A 24,806-nucleotide genomic window follows, 5' to 3' on the forward strand; every position below is an offset into this window, starting at 1 on the left:
CCGCGCCCCGCCCCGCGCTGCCCGCGGCCGGCGGCCATCTTGCGGCGGCTTGCGGGGCCCGGCTGCGGGGCAGCGCCGCCGCCATGAGCGCTGAGGCGGCCGACCGGGAGGCGGCCACGTCCAGCCGGCCATGCACCCCGCCACAGACATCCTGGTTCGAGTTCCTGCTGGAGGAGCAGCTGCTGGAACAGCACCTCAGGAAGCCCTCGCCCGGTGCGTGGCTGGAGGTGGAGGGGGGGGGAGGGAGAGGCACAGAGACGGGGGCTGTTTCAGCGTCCCCTCCTCGCCGTGTTTTCATTTTGCGTTTATAAGTTACGGAAATGTTCCAGGGAGGGTTTTGTTTTTGTTTTTGTTTTTAATGGGAGGTGCTGGGTAAAATGAGTGCAGCGTGCAGCCGGGTTTCCCCAGTTACGGCTTGCGAGCATGAAGAGCTGCTGCCCTCCTGAGGGCTCCGCGCTGGACTGGATGGAGTGGCTTTGCTTTGGGCTGGAACGAATAAAAAGCTGTAACCCAAAGTGTATTGTAAATAACTTTTAAAACCAATATTTTATAGTAGCTGGTCTTTTGAAGATCGGAGAGAAAAATCATTTTTTTCAGACCCTAGATTCTCCAAGCAGCTGGAGGAGACGGGAAGCACACCACTGACAGTGTTGTAGATTTACTTAAAGTAGATTGAAGCACAGTCAGGCCATGTCTTCTGTGCTCAGGCCTTATTCTGCTATTTTCCAATAAAAAATATTGATGAACAATTCATCTTTAGTTCTTCACAACAGCCCAAAGGTACTGGGGAGACTGCCTTATTGTAAGGGAGAGATGTTGCAGCTTTCATATCTTTTAAAAATCATACTTTTTTTTTTTTTTCCCTAAATGTACACAGAAATAACAGAAGATGCTCATAAATACATTTAAGGTACAGAGTAGAAGTGTAAGCAGGCATGTATTCTTACAACAGCTAACTCTGATTTAAATGGACAGCATTTACTTTCTGTAGATATGAGTACTAAAACTTTATTATTACAAAAAAAGGAAAATAAATGAAAGTGTAAGAATGCAGTTTTTGTGGTCAAATAAACTTGGAGTTTAAATAATGAGAAGTTATTCTGATTTGATTCAGCATAAACAAAATACCCCTTGGGATTAGAACCCATCAGGTGACAATGTTGTCTGTATAAATGATAAAGAGATAAGGTATTTGTGATCGTGGCTGCAATAAGAAATGAATTTCTGGGTTTACATGGAATTTGAAGAGAAATTGTTGTGTTTTCTGCAGATCCACCGCCTGTACAGCTGATCGTCCAGTTCTTGGAACAAGCTTCCAAGCCATCGGTGAATGAACAGAACCAAGTCCAGCCACCACCTGATAACAAAAGAAACCGCATTTTAAAACTTCTTGCTCTCAAAGTTGCTGCCCATCTGAAGTGGGATTTGGATGTGTTAGAGAAAAGGTATGGGCTGTACTCTTCATACGGAAATTACTAAACTTAAAATCATAGAATCATTTACCTTCGCTACCACCAAGTCCAACTACCAACCTGACCTGCATGTGGTTTGACTTCTTCATTTTAACAAATGGAAATTTGTCTTGCTCCCTATTTGGGCAGTATCTTTCTTAGATTAAGAGGAGTCTTGGGTCTGCCAGCTGAAATCAAATTCTGTTTCATCTGCAAGTTAGACGTAAGCAAATCAGTGCTGTTAATAATTTAAAGATAAAATGCTAAGGTGCAAGCATTCTGTTCTAAGATGTCCAAATGCCTACTGTGTAAAGATGAGTTTTAGGTTATACTTTCTAGAGTGACAAAAACGCCTTAAGTTTCCCCATTCTGAAATGCATTAAGTTGGAGCTCTTGCTCCAGTTTTATAGTTGCAAAACGCTCCATATATTTGTGAGCTAGATCACTGAACTGTCTGTGGTTGAAATGGGCAATAGACAAACTCCTACTCCTCCTGCCAATAATTTGAGCTACTGAATGGTCTTGCAAGGCCTGGAACTATTTGCTTTGGCATTGCTGAGCATTAGGGAATTACACTTAGTGGGGCAAGACTTGTTCTCTGCTTCTTCAATGTATGTTAGAGTTGCAGACACCTTGAAAAAAGAAAGTTCTTTGTTAGATAAAAATTAAGTTGACTCGGTTTATTGATTTTTTTTGGGGGTGTGTTTTTTAAATCATATTTTATTGTCTTATTTCTGTGGAGTTAATCTGAAAATTGCATGTTCCTTCTCATGTGTTAGAGAAATTCACTAATTTCAGAAGTATTTTGAAAACTCTTCCTTCAAAGTAGTGGTGGGGCTTGTCTCTCCAACTTTTATTTCTACTTCTTAATATACGAAGATCGTAATTTTTTTGTTTGTTTGTTTTTTAATAGTGTGCTATCATGAGTAGTAAAATGACTTGGAAAGAGATGTCCGTGATTTTTACCTATGAAGTTCTTTATCTTTTTTTCCAATAATATCTGTTATGTTATATTTATCTGCCTTAGTGGAGTGTTTGTGAGGCTGTGAGCTCACAAAGCCTCAGGCTGTTCTCAGTGAAGAATTATGCTTTTTGATTTCTAACTGACAATACCCAAAGGTTTAGTCAGGGTAGTTTAAAAAAGAACAGCAGCTTTTGAGCACAGCTTTTTCTAAAACTTCTGCTGTTATAGTCAGTTGAATAATGTTCTACTCTTGACAATGCAAACAAGATTCTTGGACCTGCCATTAGTAAAAAACAGTGTGTGTGTTAGTTTAAAAATCATGGCGTGGTCACAGACCTGGAGTCCAATGGAACACAAGACCTACAATTTATTAAACAAGGTTTCTGGCTTTAGTTGCTACAAATGTAGTTTCATCTGGTTATTTTCAATGCTGGTTGCAAAAAATGCAACTTTGTGAAAAAGTTCAAGGTACTTTGGCAGAGTAGCAGATCACTGCTAATTTCAACCAATGTCCAAATTAGCAATTTTGTTTCAGTTGTGTTAAATTACACCTCAAAATCGTGGAGTGATGCAATCCAGCCTGCATGCCTTCCCATTTTATCAGGGAAGGTTCTGTCCCACTTAATGTATGGTGTTACATATCACAGCTTACAATGGAACTACAATGCTCTGTTCCAGTTCTTGCTCTTAACTTCATAGTTCGGTGGCAGATGATGGCTCAAAAATGGAGCTAAGACATGATAGCACAGATAAATGTCTCCTTTACATGAGTGAAGTTCCACTTGAAATGCAAATATGGAAATGAAAATTGCTTACCTTCTGAGTGTATGATCTGGGGCTGATTTGAGGAGAATTTCTCAGTATTTGGGACCTGTTGCTATAAATGAATTATTTTTGGGATGTGTCTGAGCAGACTAATGCAGTGTGCACAGAAGTAGATCAGCTCTGTCAGGATAACCTTCCACGAGCTTTACTGTCATTACTAATACTGGTTGTTGCTTTACATTCTGATCTAGAACATCATCAGATACAGAGCGTTTCGTTATGCTAAGCAGACACACTAACCATACTTCCATGCCTTGTTAACTAGTACGAAGTAGTAGTGTATATTATTTAAACATTCCAGAAGTAGAATTACTGTATGAAGTACCTGATTCTCTTCTTTCTGACAGCTTATCTGTTCCTGTGTTGAACATGCTCCTGAATGAGCTGCTGTGTATCAGCAAGGTTCCCCCAGGGACTAAGCACGTGGATGTAGACCTGTCCAGCATACCCCCGACCACTGCAATGGCCATACTGCTCTACAACAGATGGTAAAGTACTTCTAAGGCAATAATCTTAAAATCACAATAGGAGTAAACATTGTTTTCTTCTTTCTACGTACCTGTATGTAGAATGAGAAAGAATCTTTAAGTACTAATAGAGTTGTGGCCTGTAAATGGCTTGTAGTGAGGAGCTTAAGCCTGAAAAGCAATTTTAAAGCTGGGTTTGTTCCCTGACAAAATGGTCAAGGTAGTGGTTTGAAGTGTCATCTCATAAAGATAAAAATAAAAATCTTGTTGCTGTTTAGCTTTTTGTCAGCTTAAGAACATTTTTTAAATAGTAGAGGGTGTATAGTAGTTGTTTGAAGTATCTGAAATGATAAACTGATATTCTTAAGAGGTGTGTCATCTTATTACGCTTCTGAAGCTAATGCTATTCTTTACTTAATTTTCCCCCCCCTGTAGGGCAATAAGGACCATTGTTAAAAGCAGTTTTCCTGTAAAGCAAGTGAAACCTGGTCCACCTCAACTGAACGTGTAAGTTAGCAGTATGATTCATTTGAACTTCATGTGTATCTTATAATCAGAAATAGAATCTGTAATTGAAATAAATCATCTACGGTTGCTTAAAATGGTTAGCTGTAAGATTGAAAACTTGCATTAATTTCAAGTATATTCTTATTTTCCTGTCATGCATGCTCAATGTATCTGTATGTCTGTGGTTCTACTTTTTTATTATGTTATAATCTGTGACTTTGTAGAGGCATGAAAAATAGCAGAAGAAAGGGAGATGGTAGTTTCTCTGGGCAGAAAGCTTATTCTCTAGTTTAAACAATATATTTTTTGTGTCCTGTTTGAACTTACACAGGCTTGCTTAGTACAGTTGTGTTACAACTATTTACAACATTATAGATAAGTGGTAATTTGCAAGTGTTTTATGTTAATTTTGTACTCTGGTGTTAGATGAATAATATTCTGGCTTGTATGAGAGAGTCTGATAAGTATGTTGATTAGAAACCCTGCTCATATTTCTGCTAGAGATCTTGAACTGTCCTATCTGTACCTGGGTCTGATCCTGAATCAGAAGATTCTATATGGGGAAATAGTTTTAAAATACTTTTTACATAATCATGCAAACCCTGCTCCTGCCCCTCGTGTATGCTTGTGAAGGTTTTAGCAGCAAAGCTTCAAGAGCCTTGGGGCTGTTTGAAGCAGATTGCTTCATGATGATTTTGCTAATGTTAACAATGTGATTTAAAAAGAAAACAACAAACAAATACACAAGGAAATGAAGACTGAAAGTTTCATTTTATTAAATCATATTCTTATCTTAAGCTCTTCGTTATATCTTTAAATTACATAATTCTGTATTTCAGAGAGATAGCCAAGAATGTTTGGTGGTCCAACACAATGATGTTAAAAACATAGTTAAGCAAAACTTTTTTGGAATTAATTGTTGTGCTTTAGAGCATGAAGTAAAATAATGGGATGGCTTGCTTTATAATTAAGGTGTTGACCACATCTCTCTTTTTTCAGGATGAACCAGATGCAGCAAGAAAAGGAACTAACTGAAAATATTCTGAAAGTGGTAAGACTTTATCCACCTCTAGTTTTTGGTTGAATCTACATATGTACATATGTATATTTAAATATACATGTAAATATGAATAGACAGGAGATCAACAATTGCATCACAGTTTTGTTGGATTTGTTACATTTATATTACATTAACCACTTCTAGCATTTTCAACAGTTTTGCTGTGTTTTGGACAGTGTTGTAGTAGATTTAGTATGGAATTTGTTTTGCGAGATTGAAGTATTCTTTCATCAGTCCATCCCTGGAGTCATATGAATGAAGCAAGCCTCTAAAAAATGAGTGTGTGGTTAGTGCTTGCTGTGCTTGCTCATGCTGTGCTTGAGGTGTAAAATCATATGGCGACAAAATATAATGCTTAACTTTTTTTAAGAGGATTTATTAGGTGCATTTTCTGTATGTTACTTTCAACAGAATGCTAGGTGTGCTTAAAGTATTTTCCTTTGAGACAAGCAAGAAAAGAGGAAAAATAAAACCTTTATTTCAGAAGTAGCCTAACTCCTTTCCCTACTCTTGTACTTAGAATAAGTTAAAGGCTTTGCATTTATACTTAATTTCTTTTTTTTTTTTTTTTTTTTTTTTTCAACTAAGTGAACATAAATGATGTTTAACTGTTTCACCAATTTGTCCTAAATTCTGGAAAACTCTTGCTATTCAAAGAGAAGCTGCTTTTAGTTCACCTATGAAATAATAGCTGAGAATTTACAATTCAACTGTTGGATAACTTAATGCTCCAGAAGTGGATAAACAGCCATAGGTGAAACTGGGAGAAAAATGTTTTGTTTCTGTTGGAAGTAAGGGTCTGATCCTGTTTCTCTAAGTACCTGAAATTTCATTATTGTACAAGAAATAGAGGAGCAGACAAGCGTATTAAGGAAATTTTCTTTGCTATCGCTTTACTATGCTGTTTAATTTCTAGTATTTAAACACAAAGCTAAGCTTGAAAACCATTAATTTATAATGTATTTGAACTATTACAGTTGAAGGAGCAGGCTGCTGATTCCATCCTGGTGCTAGAAGGAGCGCTTAAATTGAATAAAGATCTCTATGTCCACACGATAAGAACCCTGGATTTATTAGCCATGGAGCCTGGTATGGTGAATGGAGAAACAGAGAGTTCCACAGCTGGATTGAAAATCAGTGCGGAGGAGATACAGTGCCAGGTACTTTATGTTCTAGACTAAAGCTTTCAATTTATTTCTGTTTCTTTAGACAAAATGTTGCGTGATATTTTGAAATAAACCGCAGTATTTTTCTACTGATATTTTTTGTGTTCTTTCTTCACTGCAGTAAAATGTTATTCAGTTCATTTTTATGTTATTAAAACTTTTTTCAACATTGTAAGTATTGTTGCTCGCAAACAGCTTTTTCCTAGTCTGGAGTAAATCACTGTATGACAAGGACTGCTTATTGCACTCTTCTTACTATTCTGTGGAAATCATTCTGTAATTTTCTTAAAGCCTGTGCAGAATTACTTACACTGAGATCACAGTTACAAAGGAAACGAAGTATGGGGGGAAAGATAGGCAGTGTGTGTCAATACAATAGATAAAACCGGGAATAGTTTAAATATCTGTAAAAACTGAGCTGAAATACTTAATGTTGACTTGAAATGTTATATAAATTTCCAAGATAACATGTTCTGTATCAATGCTGTTTACAGGTTTGCTATGACTTGGGTGCAATCTACTTTCAACAAGGAGCTACGAATGCAGCACTTCATGAAAACGCAAAAGAGAAGTTTTTCAAAACAAGGGAGTTGATTGCAAGGGTAATGAGTGTTTTATTACCGTGTATGTTCAGCTCTTCTAAAGAAAAAAGAAGTAAATCACACTACTTCTTTCTTCAGCAGTGTAAAGCTTATGTTACACATATTTTTTTTAAAGAAACTTCATGGCATTTTGGCAGCAACTTCCATTGCTTTGTTTTACTTTGGGTCTTGTTCAAAACTCTATTGATCAGGTGTGATGTGTTCCTGTTTTATTCTGTTGTGTATTGAATATTTGGTTGTACAACTAGTACTGATGCAAGAGTAACATCTCCAGTGCTAGTATTAACTTGATTAAGCAGTTCAATCCGTGCCCACTGTGCTATTCTGGTAGTGCTGTTGTGTTTCTGAGGAAGGTAATCATACAGCATTTCCTATTCATGTTTATGAAAATTTCTTTTGGAAATAAGGTCTCTGTGTTCTGACCATTTACAAAATATGACATTTTTATGTATATTATATAATATTTATATTTCTGAAACTGCAAAACCCAAATTTTCATTTAAAAAGACAAAACATGGTGTAAGCTACAAAAAGAACAAAAACATAAGTGTGTACACGCATGTTCTTCTAGTGTTTTATTGTTATTGGGAGAAACTATGCTTCAGAATTAAGTTTGTTTCATAATACTTGGTCACTCAGATTGAATCCACTATTCCTTTTCAGATTGGTTCATCATCACTTCACTGCACCATAGATGAAGAACGGTTGGCTGGGTACTGTCAAGCTTGTGGAGTTCTTACCTCGTCTGATGATGATGCATCTCAACAAGCAACTCCTTACAGTCAAATCGATAACTGTTTGAAAACTGGCAACTATCAGGTATTGCACTTAATTAAAGCCTGCTTCTAGTGGAGTTCTTTGTTGTTATGTGTTGATGATTCCATCTAATCTGCTATCTGTAACTACTGAATTATGCATTGGTGATTCATTCCAATGTGTTTGTGTTGTAGGACTTGGTGAAGATATTCCTTGAAGATAATCTGGCCCTCAGTTTACCTGTTCAGTTCAGGCAATCGGTGCAAAGAGAACTGTTCCAAAATGCTCTACAAGGGTGAGATGTTAAATAATAGTCTGCTCAATGTGGTTGAGAAGGTGTTATGATTTTCAAGTATATGAAATCTTTTAAAAACAAATTACGTACACACACAAATTTTTAAATTTATAACTAGGTTAATGCCTCTGTAGAGGTCTTCTAAAACTTGAAGCCAATCAGGCTGCAGTACTAAGCAGTGGTATCACAGGAGATGAGTACTTCATCTGGGAACTTTGGCAGCGTAGTTACCTGTGATTAGGAGCTTTGTGCACTGCTGAACCAGCCCAGTTTGTGTATTCTGAGATGTGTAAATATGCCTGAAGTTGTCTTGGCTGTCAGCTGTGTGTGGGGAATGCTTACCAAGAGGAGATGTGCCTGTGTGTTGGTCACACTGCTGTAGTTGGAGTCCCAGCGGGGTTCAGGCTGAAGCAAAAATGAAGCTTGTGTGTGAAACAGAGCTGTAAGCAAGGAGGGGATTTTCTTTCAAAAAAAGTGAGGTCTTGGGTGAACTTAGGTAGATCCTGAGTAAATTTTTTTAGAGGGCAGTCATGGACAGAGGCATGTGCTCCAGACTTGTCTCGGGGTCTGACACGTGGAACTTTGCCTTGATACCAACTGCATTTGTCAGAGATGTTCTATGATCTTGGGTTTTGTGTTCATGCAGGAACGACGCTCTGGAAGAAGTTTGTTTCAAAATCTGCGTGTGCAACACCGTCCGTGATATATTGCAGGGTGAAATAATTGATGTTCAGTTTTGTCTGCTGTTCCTGAAACCCAACAAAGAGAAAATAGACTTCCTCCTGGAGGTAAGAAAATTACTGCCTGAAATTAAAAGGGGAGACAGTATTTAAGGAGGTATCTCTTTTCCCAGTTAACTGTGTAACTGTTGCAAGTAATGCTTATGTTTCTGAGACAGAAAAATACTTTGTGGGTAACTTCTCAGATTTTATTCAACAACTTTTTAGGTAGCACAAATACGCTGTATGTAATCAGTCTTGCATCGATGTTGCTAGTTCATCTGTTGGGGAGGAACCCTTCTTGATTTACTGTTTCAGTTGGGATTTGAAATTGCTGGGTTTCCTGACCTCATTAAAATATATAGTGATATCACTGAACATCTTTTATTGAGGAACAAAGAAACATTCTCCAAGACAGAGAAAGAGATACTAGAAAAAAATATTTGTGAAGGACTGCTCTTGCCAGCTTTGTTGTTTAAAAACTAGCAAGTCATGAAGCTATCCTGACGTTCTGTGTATGTGAGACTTAAACTATTGCTCTCAGTGAAGCTTTTTGGAAGTTGTTGACTGAACTTACTCCTTTTGTAGCTTTGTTGTTAGTTTCGTATCTTCTACTTAATTTCAGTCTTGCCTTTTGCATGTCAGTCACAGCTGCTCTCTTCAAGTATGTGGCTAAAATTGACTGATAATACTCTGAAATACAGAGCCAGCAAAAGCTGTTCCATCAACTGCTCATATTGAGCATGTTTCTCAAAAAAAAATAACAACAACATGTAAGCTGGCAATTAAAGATGACTAAACAGTTGAATTTAAACTATTGTCTTTCTTTTAAGTTAATTCTAGTGGATCTTATGGTTTTGTGCTCAGAAATTTTACTTAATTTTTAAACTTGTGCAAAAGGCCTTTATATACGTAATGATCTTTTGACTGATTCATGCTGTGGCGTTCAGTCAGCATGCCTAAATATCAGGAATTGGATTGAAAAAAAAAGTAGATTGTGTCAAGGAAGATCAGTTGTCTGAAAAAGCTTCTTGTGTACAGAGAAAGCAATTTTGATCTGTCTGATAGCTGCAGTGTTTATTGGATAACTGTCTTGCCTCCCTTGAGATAGAGGGTTACTAATAGGTAATTGTGAATCAGCAAATTGGAGAGTAACACTGTACCTAGCTAAATATTTTAAGATTTCTAAGCCCTGACTTAGTTGTTACTGCTTACTTTTCCCCAGGCTTGTTCAAGATCAATAAACTTGGAAAATGCTTCTGAATCTTTGAAGAGAAAAATGGCATCATTTCTCAAGTATGTACTGGGTTTGATACCCTGAATTTGCATCTTGTAAGCAATGTCATGCAGCATAATAAATGCTTTTGAGAACCTATAACTGGAAAAATGATCATCTTCCTCCTTCTGATTGTTATTTATTTATTTATTTAGAAACTTGTGTTTGGGTTTGGAAGATCTGCAGCTTGTCTTCATGATTTCATCTCACGATCTGTTCATAAAACTTCTGAAAGATGATGAACGGAAACTGCTCATTGATGAAATGCGGAAGAGGTCTCCTAGGATCAACCTGTGCACAAAACCTGTGACTTCTTTTTATGATATTCCGGGTAATACTCATTGTTTCATTAATTTATATACGTGCAGTTACACAGTAACCTCAGGCATGGAAATAGGTGCAGATCTGTTTTCAGATCTGTTTTCTAGTTTAGAGTGAATGGGTTTTAGAGCAAATGCTTGCAACTTTTAGCCAATGAATGTCCTGCTAGTTCAAGAACATTGTTCTTTTGCTTGTATCTCAAGGGAGTATATGCTAAAATAAGTGTGTGCTAGTAGACCAAGCCAAAGAGAGGTGTGGCAGTTGGTTTGAACTGAATCTGACTAGCAGCTTTTTGCAGGAAGGATGTATTGCTGCCTTTGGTCTTACATCAGCACTAATGTTTGTGTGACTGGTGAGCAGTAAAATGTCATCTACTAAGGAATTATAAGGCTCTACATTATCAAGGAGTGCCCTGGAGACCTCATTTGTTTTTTTGTTGTTGTTGCTCCTAGCTTCAGCAAGTGTCAATATTGGCCAGCTTGAACATCAGCTCATATTGTCAGTAGACCCTTGGAGGATTCGCCAAATCTTAATTGAATTGCATGGTATGACTTCAGAACGCCAATTCTGGACAGTCTCAAACAAGGTAATTTGTTTCAATATGACGGACTAATATGATACCTAACCAGTCCTCAAATCACAATGAACAGTAAATATTTTGCTGTGGAGTGTAAATGGATTTTTTTCAATTTTTTCTCTGAACAATCCTTGAGTAATAATAACGATATATATCTAAACTCATATTTTGAATGAGGTGTAACCTTCATGCTAAACTGACTGTATCACAACTTTGCCTTGTGAAAAAGTAAATTTCTGTCATTTTTGCTTTCAGTGCTCTGACCAGTTAGCAATATTATTTTAGTTTAAATTCTGTCATGGAATGTAGCTGTTTAGCTGAGAGCAAGAGAGGGAGTACTTTTTTTCTTAGGTAAGAATTTCTTATCTTTTTGTGTTTTTCTTTTTTTTTCCAAATTACTGCATGTTCACATGTGAACAAACAAACCTATGTGCATATGAAAAAAGTGGGGTAGGCACCAATTTTTAATGTAATTCTGTCTGTCTGAGCTATACATTCCTGCTGATTAGATGTAAACATTTCTGCAAACGGCACTTAGAAATCGATCATTTTTTGACATCTGAGTTTTATTTTCAGTGCTTAAGCAAAGATGTGAATTCTAAAACCCTGTGCAAATGTCTTGCATGTTTCTCTCTCAGTGGGAAGTACCAAATGTTTACGGCAATGTTATTTTAGGAATCAAAGATAACCTGACTAGGGACTTGGTCTACATCCTTATGGCGAAGGGATTACACTGCAGTGCAATCAAGGTGAGCAAGCTGTCTGAAGTTACTGGTGAGTTAGTTTGAACAAAAAAAATGGAAAGTCCTTTTTGAGAAAAAGAACTGAAGAAACAGGAGGTGAAAGAGATCTAGTAACAAGCTCTGGGTGTAATATCATAATTAAATATTCCTGTCTCACAAAGTTCCAGGGCAAGGGTAGTGGCATTGCGGTGAGTTGGGTTGGGGGATAACTTAGTTCATACAAAGTCTTGTTTAGGATATACTAAATCATGTTGCACCTAAACCCAACATTGATTTGACACATTGATGTTCTTTTGGCTGCTCTACGTAAAGAATTTGCTGGAATGCTCTTTTACTTGTCTGTTAATTGACTATAGTATAGTCTGTTAAAACTACAAGGTAGAACTGAACTGTCTATGTAATGTGTCTGTAGTTAACTTTTTTGGTATGTTTTTGCTTAAACTTCTTGTTCAATTTGAACCTGTGGGAACTATTAAGCTAAACAGCAAGTCCAAAGGGCTCAAAAATGTAAATGGTTATTGTGAGTTTCTTAAAGAATGCTGACAATAATGGATGCAAAGGCTTCTTCAGCCAGGATTTTAGCTCTTAGACTTCTTTTTTTTCTCATGAATCCATTCAGAGCCATTAACGTGTATCCTCTTTGTTGCAGGATTTTGTCCATGCAAAGCAACTTTTTGCTGCTTGCTTGGAGCTTGTGACAGAGTTTTCTCCAAAACTCCGTCAAGTCATGCTGAACGAAATGCTGCTTTTGGACATCTACACTCATGAAGCTGGACCTGGTGCCAATGGAGAACGTCCTCCTTCAGATTTGATAAGTAGAGTCCGAGGATATTTGGAAATGCGAGTACCTGGTGAGTGCATTGCTGTTTTTCCTGAGACACAAAGCACAAAGAGAAGGAGAAAGCAGTAACTTTGTATTTAGATAAACCATTTCAGTATATATTTATATACCTTATAATATGTAGTATATTTTCCAATGTAGTAGGTTGGAAAAACAGCAGTGAAATTTGACGTGTTATTTCTTGAGCCTTTAGAAGTTGGAAATGGGAACAATGACATCATGATGCCTACATGTTTCTAAACATTGACAGTTTCTGTTTAGTGCCACTTAAAGGGTTCGAACGGGATAAACGTGTCTGCACTTTATCTGAAAAGTTTAATTAGTTATTGAAGTAGTCCATGTGGTTTCACACTGAGGGAGTTGGGTAGTGCTGTTGCAGTTGGAGGAAGCAGGTGTTGCTTCTGATTTTCAGAGGTGAAGCCTCTTATAGGACTAAGCATCATTTTTTCTGTGACAGGTCATACAAAACAAAAATGGTTAATCAAAGGAAATTGATTTTGCTTGATTTTATATAATTCTGTTTCCCTCAAAAATAAAAAAGACCATATTTCCTTCCAGATATTCCTCTCCGACAAGTTATAGCTGAAGAATGTGTTGCCTTCTTGTTAAACTGGCGTGAAAACGAGTATTTGACCATGCAAGTTCCATTACCTCTGGTTCAAACTAATCCTTACGTAAAGGTAACAGCTGCTCAGTCTCAAATCCTTGTAGGACTGTAACTGACTTTTTCTTCTGGAGGTCTCTTGTACTTCTAGAAGCACGTACGTTTCTGCCACAAGTTTGTCACGTTTTTATTGCTACAATGAGTAAAGTCTAGTAAAAAAAGACAGAGCAAGGCTAAACAACAAATGTGTTTGACAGCTGGCAGAAGATTTGTGGGCTGTGCTGCAGAACAGATGAACCGAACTGCATCGTAGCCCTTGTCATCTGCCAGCTGAGGTTGGGTCCCTGAGCATCAGGCATGTGTGGTAACAATCCCCGTGCTGGCTGCTGAAACCCTATAGTAGCACTTCGGGGAAGGACTCGCCTCTCAGCTGGGATTCAGCCTAGGTTTATGTGGCAGAGCTGAGAAGTGTAAAGATATCAGGCTTTGTCTCTGTCATCTTTCTGTTCTAAAGACACCAAATGCAGTGTAAGGGTTCCATTTTTGAACCCGATACCAATGTTTAATTTCTGGGGACGCTCAAGCACTGCTCTTCTTGAAACCTGGCTTTCAAAATGGTTTTATAGTAGTGTTTTTATGTCAGTCAGGCAATAAAGCTGAAGCTGAATGCTGGTTGTATTACAGGACACATTTTTGGCCTGCTCTGGTTACCTGTGGTGCTTCCTATAAATTCCATTTTGACCCTTAGATTTCTCTGTGTAGCAGAGGGTTCCAGCATAACTTCGTTTTTCCTTTAGTTAATGTTAATTGTTATATGACAGTTATGGGTATTTGAGGGATCAAGTCTTTGTAAAACTATATTATATACAACCTAAAAAAAAAAAATCTAGATATTTGAGTAAGCTCCTGAAAACAAGCTTTAGGTTCTACTTGTCATAATGAAATACACCATAAGGGAAGTAGGAAAGGGATAATGTTTTGTTTAATTCTCATCTTCCAGATTACAGGTCAGGGTCCTCTGTTGCTATGTAGTTTGGGAGCTTAAAATTGTCTGCTTAGCCTTCTTAAATACCGATAATTCCTTTGCTCCAGTCAATATTCAGAGAAGTTCTGTCTGCTTACTGTATTTCTTCTTTTGTGTTGCACAGCTGGGACAGTTGCTGGCTGCTACATGCAAAGAACTTCCAGGTCCCAAAGAAAGCAGACGGACAGCTAAAGACCTCTGGGAAGTGGTTGTACAAATCTGCAGTGTATCCAACCAGCACAAACGGGGGAATGATGGCAGAGTGAGTTTGATAAAACACAGGGAGTCTACGCTAGGCATTATGTACAGGTATCTTTTCTTAAGTTATTTTTAAAATTGTTTGTTTGATTTGTATGCTTAACCCCAAGTTCCAGTCAAGAACTGACTGTATTTAGGGGTGGCAGCAGCTGAAGAACTCTGTGAATTTTCCTTTTAGTTACCTAATCTCTACTTGCTTTAGTGGTAACTGATGATGGATTTAGGACTCTGATTTGTCCAGCCTCTCCTTAAGTCCAAGACTGGCTATAAGCTGCCTGTTATGATAAACTCTGAAATGTATGGTTATACAGAACAGCTTTCTGTATTAAAAACTTGGACAAATGTTCCCCTGTCAAAAGTACGGGCTCTCCTTTGCCTTTATTGAGTAAATTAGGTTCACGTGCATCTAAAGGCCAGCTGCTTTTGCTTACATTGATGTGGGATGGGTAGAAGAGGGTACCTGCTTGTTTTATGTCTTAATTGTATACCCTGGCAAGAAAAAGGAAGCCCGACAGGTGTACTTTAGGATCCTGAACCTTTTCTGACCCCTGTAATTCAGACAGTGAAGGGCAGTGCCCCTGTTTTTATTGTGGGGAAAAAAATCAGCAAAACCTTTCCAAGCAGGCTGTGTTTGTCTGGCTTGCTTATGGTGACAATTTCTGATGTGGCATGACAAAAAAAAAAAAAAAAAAAATCAATATGCATTACAAACAATCACTGTGTACCCTATTCTGTAAGCTTGTAGGTTGTTGTTGCAGTCCTAACTTGGAGATTTATAGTACAGTTCAATGTCTGACTCAATACAAAATGATTTTCATGCCTTTTGTAGCTTGATAAACAAGACACAATCTGTTATTTTAACATTTTCTTAATTATGAAAGTCAAACTTTTCAGTGACTGTATTAAAAGTAAATGACTGAACATTTTCACTTACACACTCCGCATTTCTAAGCTTAGAGCTGACGGGTTGTTTTGGCAGATGAATTTGCTTTACTGACAATTATTTCCAGTGAATTAAGTTTGTATATGCTGTCAGTGGCGGTCGATTACTTACGCAGATCTTTGTGTCCCTGATTTAGGAGTGAATTGCTGTCCTTCATCAAAAAGCTTCGGGTAAGTTAGAGCTGACTTGGGAATGTGTGTACAGTCAGAACTTCCTTCTGGTGTAACACCTCTCTGGAATTTAACAGGAAATGTCCAGAAAGCATAATAGCTATACAAATGTTTTCATGTGGCTGAAGAACTAAATTTATTTCACCTGTCACAGCAGTGTTGAATAGCTTAATGTTGAACAACTTGTTCAACTAAAGTCTAAAATAATTGAAAACTACTTAAATTTTCTGTCTTCCCGTGCTTCAGGATTCTTAATGAAGTACTGTCTTATTTCAGTAGGAAATAGTGATGTCAGAACTTCTGACATAGCTTTAAAGCTTAGGGAAGAAAGTGGATTTCTGTTAATTTCATGGGAACGTCCATCACATTTTTCCTTTTCCTTCCAGGAACCGTTGGTTTTAACTACGATATTGTCCCTGTTTGTCAAGCTTCATAATGTTCGGGTTAGTACGTATAAAGATCACATTGGGATTTCTTGAAGCATTTCCCTTTGTAATTTCTTTTACTCTCTCTCTTCTCTTAGGAAGATATCGTGAATGATATTACAGCAGAGTACATTTCCATCTGGCCTTCCTCTATCCCCAAGTAAGATGAGACTAACTCAAAATACAGTTTTCAAAACATATTTAGATTAATTGGTTTGGTTCCAGTTACTGTGGACTAATTACTGTGTGCTAGTGTCATTTCTGCCATGTAAGGGCATCGCTGACTCCTGTTGTTTGCAGATAAGTTGGTCTGAGTGCGTGGAGGTTCCTGCTCTTGATTTGATGGTACTGATAGAGATGCAGAAGCAAGAAACAGGATTATTTTTTTTAATTGTGTGCTTCACTGAGCTGTATGGCTGTGAGCCATGTAATATTTTAATATAAAATACTTTTTTTTAGAGATGTTTGATTAATTGCCAAAATACTAAGTGGCATATAGCGTGTATGGCTTTGTTCTGACCAGATTGAGCTATGTTTAGAGGAGAAGTTCAGAGGGCTCATAGGCTCTGTGGGGTTAGAACCTCACTGGTTCAGCCTCTGTGTGTGTCATACCTGGGGGCATAAATAGGGAGAGCGTGTAATGTTCAGTGTGCTTCGTCTGCCCGTGGGTGGTGTGACGGGATAGTTTCTCTGTTACTGGTGCAGATTTTGGTGTTTATTAGAGAGCCAAGCAGAAGACGGTTTTCAGTCTGTTACCAGAACTTATTTATAGGGTGAAGAAAAAAAAACACATGTTTTTCAAAATGGAGATTCCATGTGACCCTTAGGAAGGGCTGCCCAAGCAATGTGTCAAGCTATATTAGCAGCTTTCCTTTCCGAGCTAGTTCCATGAATTCTAGAGCTTGCTGTCTGTGGCTGTTTATGCAGATGCTGTGATAATTTACGGTGGTTTCAGGTGCACGATCTTTACTGATGTTATTTTTGCTTGACATTTAATGCAAAAAGCGGTTTGGACTTAAACTAGATGTAAACTCAGATTACTGCTGTAAAAAAAGAAACAATTACTTAGGATTTTTTCTACTTTTTTTTCCTTTTAGCCTTCAATCAGTGGATTTTGAAGCAGTGGCTGTAACAGTAAAAGAGCTGGTCAACTATGCGTTGACTATCAACCCAAACAACCACTTCTGGTTAATTATCCAGGCAGATATTTATTTTGGTAAGTGAAACCAATATCTGGTTTTTGGCATGTCTATGGGGGCACTTCTTCTTTTGAAATTTGCCTACCTTCGTAACCTTTGCTGTATCTCCTTATATGAAAATAAGCTTAAGTGATAAAACTTTAAAATCTTTGGGGGCGGTTGTGTAGGTGAATTCACCGAGGAGGTATCTAAGTTGCCAGACTGAGCTTTCAGTGGGGACTTGATTTTAGGGTAAGGGAAACTTTACTGTAAGAGCTGTGATTAATTTCACTTCTTTTAGTGGGTACAGTCAGTTCTTGAGTGATACAGTCATGCAAACCTGTAACGTTAGAGTCTCTTACTAAGTGAATAAAGGTTTTGTGGCTAGTGCTTGCATTTAAGGTGGAGATCAGCTTTACTCTGCTCAAGTAGAGGTGTTCTGTGTTTTATATAGGGAAATATCTAGGGTTTGTAAATGAGGAAGCGTGAACTCCTGATCCAGTGCTGGTTGTGATGGGAAGCTCTTTCCTATCTCTCTGTCCTCACCTCGCACTTCCCTGCTACTTACCCTTGCGTATGAGCTGCGAGCAGCCAGCAGAATTGGGACATGGAGCACTTAGATCCCTGTTACCTGCCTGGGGAAGTCTTGCACAGCCTTTTGGTACTGTGCTTTGTTAATGTAGACCCGGGTCTAGTGTCAGCCTCTGGGGCTTACTTTGTAGTGTAAGTAAAGACAGTGGGGAGGGAGAGAGAGAGAGTAGAGGAGGATGTTGTCATTGCCGTCTTCAAAAGAACACGGGCATTTCTTGTGCCGAAATTTTCCGTAGGCTCTGTTCTAGGGGAATTTAGCATTGAAGCCAGATTGTTCTTCTCTGGCAACAAAGCAGTTAGCAGAGGCAAAGCTGGTGCTCTGGGCTGTTGCAGGAGGCAAGGTGCGTGTTTCTAAACCTCTTCTTGAGCTGGAAACGTGGCTGTACTGTGTGGTAAGCTGCAGTGCAGAAATTCTAGCCTGTTGATTTAAAAGGAGAAGGATTTGTCTAGAAGACAAACTCTTGCTGAAGATAAGGTGAGGTTTGGGCTCTCCTCTTAAATATGTGGGAGCGATTTGAGGTTATGAAATGATAGCATTTAGCACTTGTATGAAGTGGGACAGCATCCCAGAAGCTTCCAAAGGGAATTTAGCTGAGGTGCTAGTGTCCAAATAATTCTGTAAACATCTGATCTGAGTCTTAGAAGTAACTGCTGTGTTTACTTTAAAGTCCTTGTTTTGGCTTCTTTTTTTTTTCCCACTACAGCAACAAATCAATACTCGGCAGCCCTCCACTATTACCTGCAGGCAGGAGCTATCTGCTCAGACTTCTTTAACAAGATGGTACCACCCGATGTGTTCACAGACCAGGTGAGCTGGGGTGTTGAAATGGAATTTAGATGTACAGAAATAACCGTTGGGGTTTGGTCAGCATCCTAATCCTCTGAAGATACAGAATTGCTAACTACAAAACCTTAGAAGTCACAGGAAAGAGCATGCAATGCATTGTAACAATGACAGGCCCATGCTTTTCAGGACTGTCTAAGCCCAGGGAAGTGGCTGTTTTCATGCCCTATCCTATTGCTTCTCCTTGTGTTTCTGTTCATGTTTAATGCTGTTTCTTCCCCTGTTAATTCTGACCAGTCACAGCCCCATCTAAGCCATCAGGCTGCTCCTGCGGGCAGCAGGATAAAAGGCAAAGCTTTTATTAAAAGTCAAAGCTGCAGCCCTGCTCCTTTGCCAGAAACACTGTGCTTTGCTCTGTAGCACACATCACACTTGGGAGAACACTTCTGCATCGTGAAAGCTCAGGCGGTCAGTGGAGTGCGCACAAAACCCAAGGACAGGGAAAGGGGTTAGAAGAATGTAGATGGTTATTTAGCTGATCCCTTTTAGTTAATAAGTAGATAAATACAAATTTGTTGCTGTTTGTGTTCCTATATCCTATGCTAGCATTCTGAAACTCCTTTTTTTAACCATTCTGTAGGTGATAAAAAGAATGATAAAGTGTTGTTCTTTACTCAACTGTCACACCCAGGTAAGAGCTGAAATGTGATATTTAGTAAAATGTGTCTAAATATTCTGACTTCAAAAGCTGGGGAGAGAACTTAGACGCAGTTTTACTCGTAATGACTTCCCTTGCAAACACAAGCTGCATTAAAATCTTTTGTCACCATTGCATCTAATGCACTAAAGGGACCCAAATTAACAGGCAACTAAATAAGTGCTTGGAAATGTTGCAGAAGTAGAAATAATCTGAGGGGATTCTGTCCTATTCTTAATTTAGGCTATATATTTTTAATTTCTGTAGAGGTGGCCTTGTTCTACAAGATAACCACACCTGGAAAGTGTTGTTCAGTGGGGTTGTTTGTTCTCTAGGAAGTAACAAAGTTATAATAGCTCCTGTAGCAGGGCCTACTAAATACATCTAGAACCCTGGAAGCCAGGTGCATCCCTTCAAACTTGACTAAGCAACTTTCTTTTTTTCCTGTTGGTATTTCAGAAGGAGCTATGTAGAAGTTGAGGTGCTTAGGAGATGCTTGGGGTGGGAAGGAGCCCTTGGTTAGGTCTCAGAGCTGGGTGGGGTTACTGATGTGGCAGATTTCTATTTGTGGGTCACGAAGGCTGTGAAGTCACCTCTGAGCCTTTCCTTATAGGTAGCTATTTTATGCCAGTTCCTCAGAGAAGTGGACTATAAAACTGCGTTCAAGGCACTGCAGGAACAAAACAGGTAATTACTATTGTAAAGCTTCTACCATGGACACTTGTATATGTAACATCCATACATAAGTATGTCACTAATTTGTGTTTTCTTTCAGTCACGATGCCATGGATTCCTATTATGAATACATTTGGGATGTCACAATTTTGGAGTACTTGACGTGTATCCTTTTGTTAGAATGCTGCTAGCTTGTAGGAGGTGTGTGCTCACGGCTGGAGAGAGTGCCTTCTGCACAAGTATCTCCTTAATTTACCTTCAGATCTCCACCACAAAAGAGGAGAGACAGACAAGAGGCAGATAGCGGTGAGTTAACAGAGGGTGCTGCAGGGGCTTCCTTAGTGGTTCTTTCCTTCCCTGCAGCAGTCTTTGAAAATAATAATTGCCACTTCCAGTTTTAATTTCATTGCATAATTCTTAGAAGTCTGGCTGCTGATGTGAACTTGTATTCAGATGGTTCAGCTTTACTGGACTGACTGCTGCTCACGATGCCTCTCTCCTCTTTTATTTAAGATCAAAGCCATTGGCCAGACAGAGCTGAATGCCAGTAACCCAGAGGAGGTCCTACAACTTGCTGCACAGAGAAGAAAGAAGAAGTTCCTTCAAGCAATGGCAAAACTTTACTTCTAGGCTAATGCTGGAAGACCACTCCGAGATTTGTGAAAATGAAGAAAAAAATTCTTCCACAACTTTATTTTTAAAACTCATTTAAACTTTTATACAACATTTACAGTCTGGTATCTTTCATTTAGAAATAGATGAAATCTTATAATAAAACCCCGTATCTTTACAAATTGTACAGAAGGCCTGAACCAACAACTTCAGCTGTTTCCACTGGGGAGTGGTTGAAGAAGCTCTGAATTCAAGTTTGGGAACTTAGTGGAAAAGAGCTTCACAAACTGCTCAGCGCTGAGTTGTCCCTGAAGGGGGCATGGGTAGGAGCACCTTGAAAGAGGGGGGGGACTGGCAGCTGCATTTCCCAGCCCTATCCCTTCATTAACAGAAGTTAATTAAGCACCTCCCAGGCGGAGGTAGTAAACATTCCAAGGAAAACACAGTAGTTAGTTAATGCTGCTCATGAACACTGATAAAACATAGCTCTACACCTGCTACTTAAAATACTGCTCCTAGGAACTGAGTGGTTGTAGAACACCAGCACTTCACTTCTCTCCTACCCTCCAGTTCTCCTTATTTTTCTTTTTAACTGTTGCACGTTTGTGTAAAATAGAACTTGTAAAATAGAATTCCTTCCTTCAAGGACTGCACTTCTTCCAGTTAGGTTACTTCAGCAGCATGCTGTTTGTACTCTTCCCTGAGGTCAGGGGTGTGCTGGATCTTAAGCTTATGGCAGCCCTAAAAGGTGATTTATCCCCTTCCTATGAAACTAAACCTTGCTACAGGGCTGGCTCTAGCTTAGCCCAACAGCGGAGTGGTTTCAGAACAGTAAAACTAATTCCTCACTGACCTCTGTAATACTGCACCTGAGCTCGGAGCTGACTGACTGACAGGCAGGAAAAGAGAGGTCAAGAAGAGATAAATATGTACAAGCTGGCACCGGTTCAATATGGCTATCCCAAGTTAAAGCACAGTGACAAGTAAACAAGCTGAGCGGACCAACCTTGCCACTCAGCCCTTTCAAAACATGTTCTTGAAATTCATAAATTAGGAATGTTCAGAGTTGAATCGAGTCCTATGTGAGAAGAGACTAAAGTAGTCCAGCCTCCTGTGATGACACAGGGAGGGCTGCTTGGTCTAAAAGTTCTTTTATCAAGGCTGCAGGAAAATGCTGGTCCCCATTTCCATCTGATGCTCTGCTGGACGTGTCTTACTGCCAAAGTCTTGAGTATCATTAAAGAGCACTGAAGTGAGTCAGCCTCAGTGTGGTCTTGTCTTGAAGCACCTGGTCTGGGTTCTGAAACTGATCACAAAGGTTGTTGCCCATCTTTCATTTCTTCTCTGTGCTTTTGGGAGGCGTGATTATTCCTGCTGTTGATACAGGTGATAACTGGCCTGGGGCAGCAGACACTACTCCACTATTAACTTCTTCCTGTGGAGGGGGGGAGACAAACAGTTAATACCAGGGCAAGTTCTACTTTTTAATCTTATTAGTTAGCAGCAGCTCTTCCTCATAGTGCTGGTACAATTTTAACAATACAGTTAGGTCACAGAATATAAAATGAAAGAGATACTAAATAACACAGTAAAGATTACAGTATTAAACATTTTCATAAGTAATTCTCAGGTATTTAAGTTTTTGCTTATGGCTCGTGCATGTTATGCTAAAGGATGTGTATTAATTTATTTCTGTAACCACGTTGGTTCAGGCAAGGCAGCACAGGTGCTAGCAGGTAGCTGTCTGGACAGTCTTAAATGCCTCAGGACAAGGGGTGTGTAATGCACACTGTAAACAGCCAAGCCACCCACCAGCATGTCCAAGTAGTTTGTGTGCGTCTGGATGTTATGCCTGTCTTCTGCTGCAACCTTCTTAAAATTCTTCAGCTTCACAGGGACTTTTCTCGCCACATTGACAAAAGGAACCATCCACTCCACGCATTCTGAAATGCTGTCCCAGTCTAAGCCTGTAGGATAAAGCACAGTAATAACATCTAAAAAACATGGAGTTGCACAGTCTTTCCTGGCTAAAAATCCTATATTATTACAAGTTTAAGAAATACTGCACATAAAGAAAATCAGGAACATCTCCTAACATGGCCATTAGGGTTTCTGTGATCAGGAACAATTTAAGTTACAGCTTACCCTACTGGGACTTCTTTGCTTGAGTGAGATTTTTTTGGTTTACACTACAAGAAAACCTGCATCATAGCATTGTCCTTTATGCAATGCACAAGTGCTGAACTTAAGCAGGTTTTTTTGGGACTTCGTAAAGGACACACTTGCAGGAACTAGCCACAAAGGTTCAGTGCCATTGGCAGCCAGGAAGGACTGTCTAAAATTACATCTGAGGAGACAAAGTCACCAAGTAATGTACAGTTACTGACTCCCAAAACAATTAATGCGTAGAGGAGCAGTATCAACCCAAAAACAAGATTCTCCTTAGTTTCCTTAGATAAGGTTGTGCTTTCTGAAAGTGCTTCCTTCTCCCTCAAGTCTTGGCAACATCTGAAACAGAAGGAAGCAAAATCTGGGGGAGTGGGAGGAACCCACAGGACAGAGGAATGAACCATTATTAGTGCCTGTGTGGCTTTTGCTCTTTTGCAGCCTGATTGTCCAGCTCGCTCTCAGCAGCATCAGGTGATTTATATCACCAACCTTCAGAAGCCACAGCCTAACAAGATAAAAACTTCCAGCAGCTTCTTACCTGAAGCTTTCTTAACTACGTCAATTGAGGTATAGTGGCAGAGTGCAGCAGCAGCTAGTGTTCTGTACTGGAAGTCCAAAGAGTTCACATCCAGAATACACAGGTCTAAGAGCTGAGGAAACAGAGTAGAGGATTTAAGAGTTACACCTTTCAACAAGAGGATAACTTCGCTATAATCATGCCGCAGGAACTGCCCTCCTGCAGTCCATGGTCTGTAGTCCTGCTCTTCTCAGTATCAATTGCCCACACCTGGTTTATCTGCAGCACCAATTTCAGCTGAAGGAGGTCTGAGAGTGGTGCAGTGCAACCCAATTTGCACTTCTACCACTAACACACAAGGCAATTTGCTTGCACAGATCGAAGCACAACTTTAAACTCAGCAGAGCTCCGGGAAGGTATTTGCTTAAGCTGAAAGGTTACAGAGTAGCTCAGGGAATTAGATCTACTCTGTAGTAAGCCCCTGAGCCTGCACATGTATCCATAAACGTTGAATCAGGGTAGTTTCAGGATAGAACACAAACCCTCCTCATGCTACCTTCTAGCCCACAGAAACACTGTTACAAGGGACACAGGGAAAACTGTTAACTGGCCAAGGAGGCTCCTGTTGTGCACCCCCCAGAGCTGCTTCCACTGCCTGCTGTCCCCAGAGCACTGCATTTTGCAGTAATATTTCTAGTGGACAGAAAAGTCTTAGTTTGATGAGAAGCATCCATGTGTCTCTGGTGTCCCTGCTCTCAGATATCTACTACTAACTACTCACCTGTGCTATCTGAATGAATTTTTCCTGAGAATACTGAGGTAGCAACACTTTCGGAACGTCCTTCAGAGCATCCACCTGAAGGTAGAGGTTCAGCCAGGAGACGATTGTCACAGGACAGAGTTCCCATTTTAAAGCCTGCAAAAGATTAAACAAATATTTAAGCTCCTAAAACCACACAAGAATTGCTTTGTGCTCCGATCTTCTTCCCCACACCACCCCCTTCTGACTTAGCTCCATTTGTTGCACAGATCCTAAAAATTTCAAGCCCAAGTACTCATTTTAGATTGTTTGTGAGTGTTTGAAAGTGACATAGAAATACAAGTTTCAGCCGAAGTGAGATTTCAGCTGGGACTTAAGAACACAAAGCTATTACCTTTAACATAATAAGTTCCATTCTTACAATGTCGTCTTCACTACAAGCACCATCAGTGACATAAGCAAATTCCTGTATTTTAGGAGCGTAGATTTCCTTTCAAAGAAAGAAGAAAAAAAAAAAAAAAAGAGTCAGGATTAGAGAGCCTTATGAGTCTAGGAAAGCTTGAGAAAATGCTGGCACGTACTTCTTACACCATATTGAATATTAACATTAACTAGCAAAGCGTTATATGAAGGGACTTGAAACTTGCGTGATAGGAGATATCAAACAAGTAGGTTGTATGTTATCTGTTGCATAACATGACAAACTTCATAGAACCTTTTTAGCTTTTGAGGAAATAAATGCTGAGCAATTGGAACCACCTTTCATTAAAACTGCTTTCTTCTCAGCCATACCATTTGATATAAAAAAAGTAAATACCACCCTGTTCTC

General features: G+C 39.2%; 2 protein-coding genes across 7 annotated transcripts in view; one reads left to right on the forward strand and one right to left on the reverse strand.

Moving 5' to 3' along the window:
* Positions 1-20,645, forward strand: INTS8 (integrator complex subunit 8). Its single transcript, XM_068672278.1, has 27 exons — positions 1-213; positions 1,271-1,445; positions 3,588-3,728; positions 4,143-4,214; positions 5,214-5,265; positions 6,252-6,434; positions 6,935-7,042; positions 7,706-7,861; positions 7,993-8,093; positions 8,740-8,881; positions 10,038-10,108; positions 10,244-10,419; positions 10,862-10,995; positions 11,625-11,735; positions 12,379-12,580; positions 13,129-13,250; positions 14,323-14,507; positions 15,536-15,569; positions 15,956-16,012; positions 16,093-16,154; positions 17,092-17,210; positions 18,468-18,571; positions 19,188-19,238; positions 19,858-19,931; positions 20,020-20,084; positions 20,182-20,225; positions 20,433-20,645. The coding sequence occupies exons 1-27, from the start codon at positions 84-86 to the stop codon at positions 20,547-20,549; spliced, it is 2,988 nt and encodes a 995-aa protein (XP_068528379.1). The 5' UTR covers positions 1-83; the 3' UTR covers positions 20,550-20,645.
* The window catches only part of CCNE2 (cyclin E2), a 13,906-nt gene continuing 9,675 nt past the window's right edge, over positions 20,576-24,806 (reverse strand). For all 6 annotated transcript variants that reach the window (XM_068672281.1, XM_068672280.1, XM_068672284.1 and 3 more), the window contains 5 exons: positions 24,372-24,467; positions 23,999-24,133; positions 23,239-23,350; positions 22,344-22,498; positions 20,576-21,966 (listed from right to left, as the gene is read on the reverse strand). In XM_068672281.1, coding sequence (XP_068528382.1) covers positions 21,865-21,966; positions 22,344-22,498; positions 23,239-23,350; positions 23,999-24,133; positions 24,372-24,467 — 600 coding nt within the window. In that variant the 3' untranslated portion in view covers positions 20,576-21,864. The remainder of the gene's footprint in view (positions 21,967-22,343; positions 22,499-23,238; positions 23,351-23,998; positions 24,134-24,371; positions 24,468-24,806) is intronic.

The sequence above is a fragment of the Anas acuta genome, chromosome 2 (assembly GCF_963932015.1).
Source record: "Anas acuta chromosome 2, bAnaAcu1.1, whole genome shotgun sequence".
NCBI classification, from domain to species: domain Eukaryota; kingdom Metazoa; phylum Chordata; class Aves; order Anseriformes; family Anatidae; genus Anas; species Anas acuta.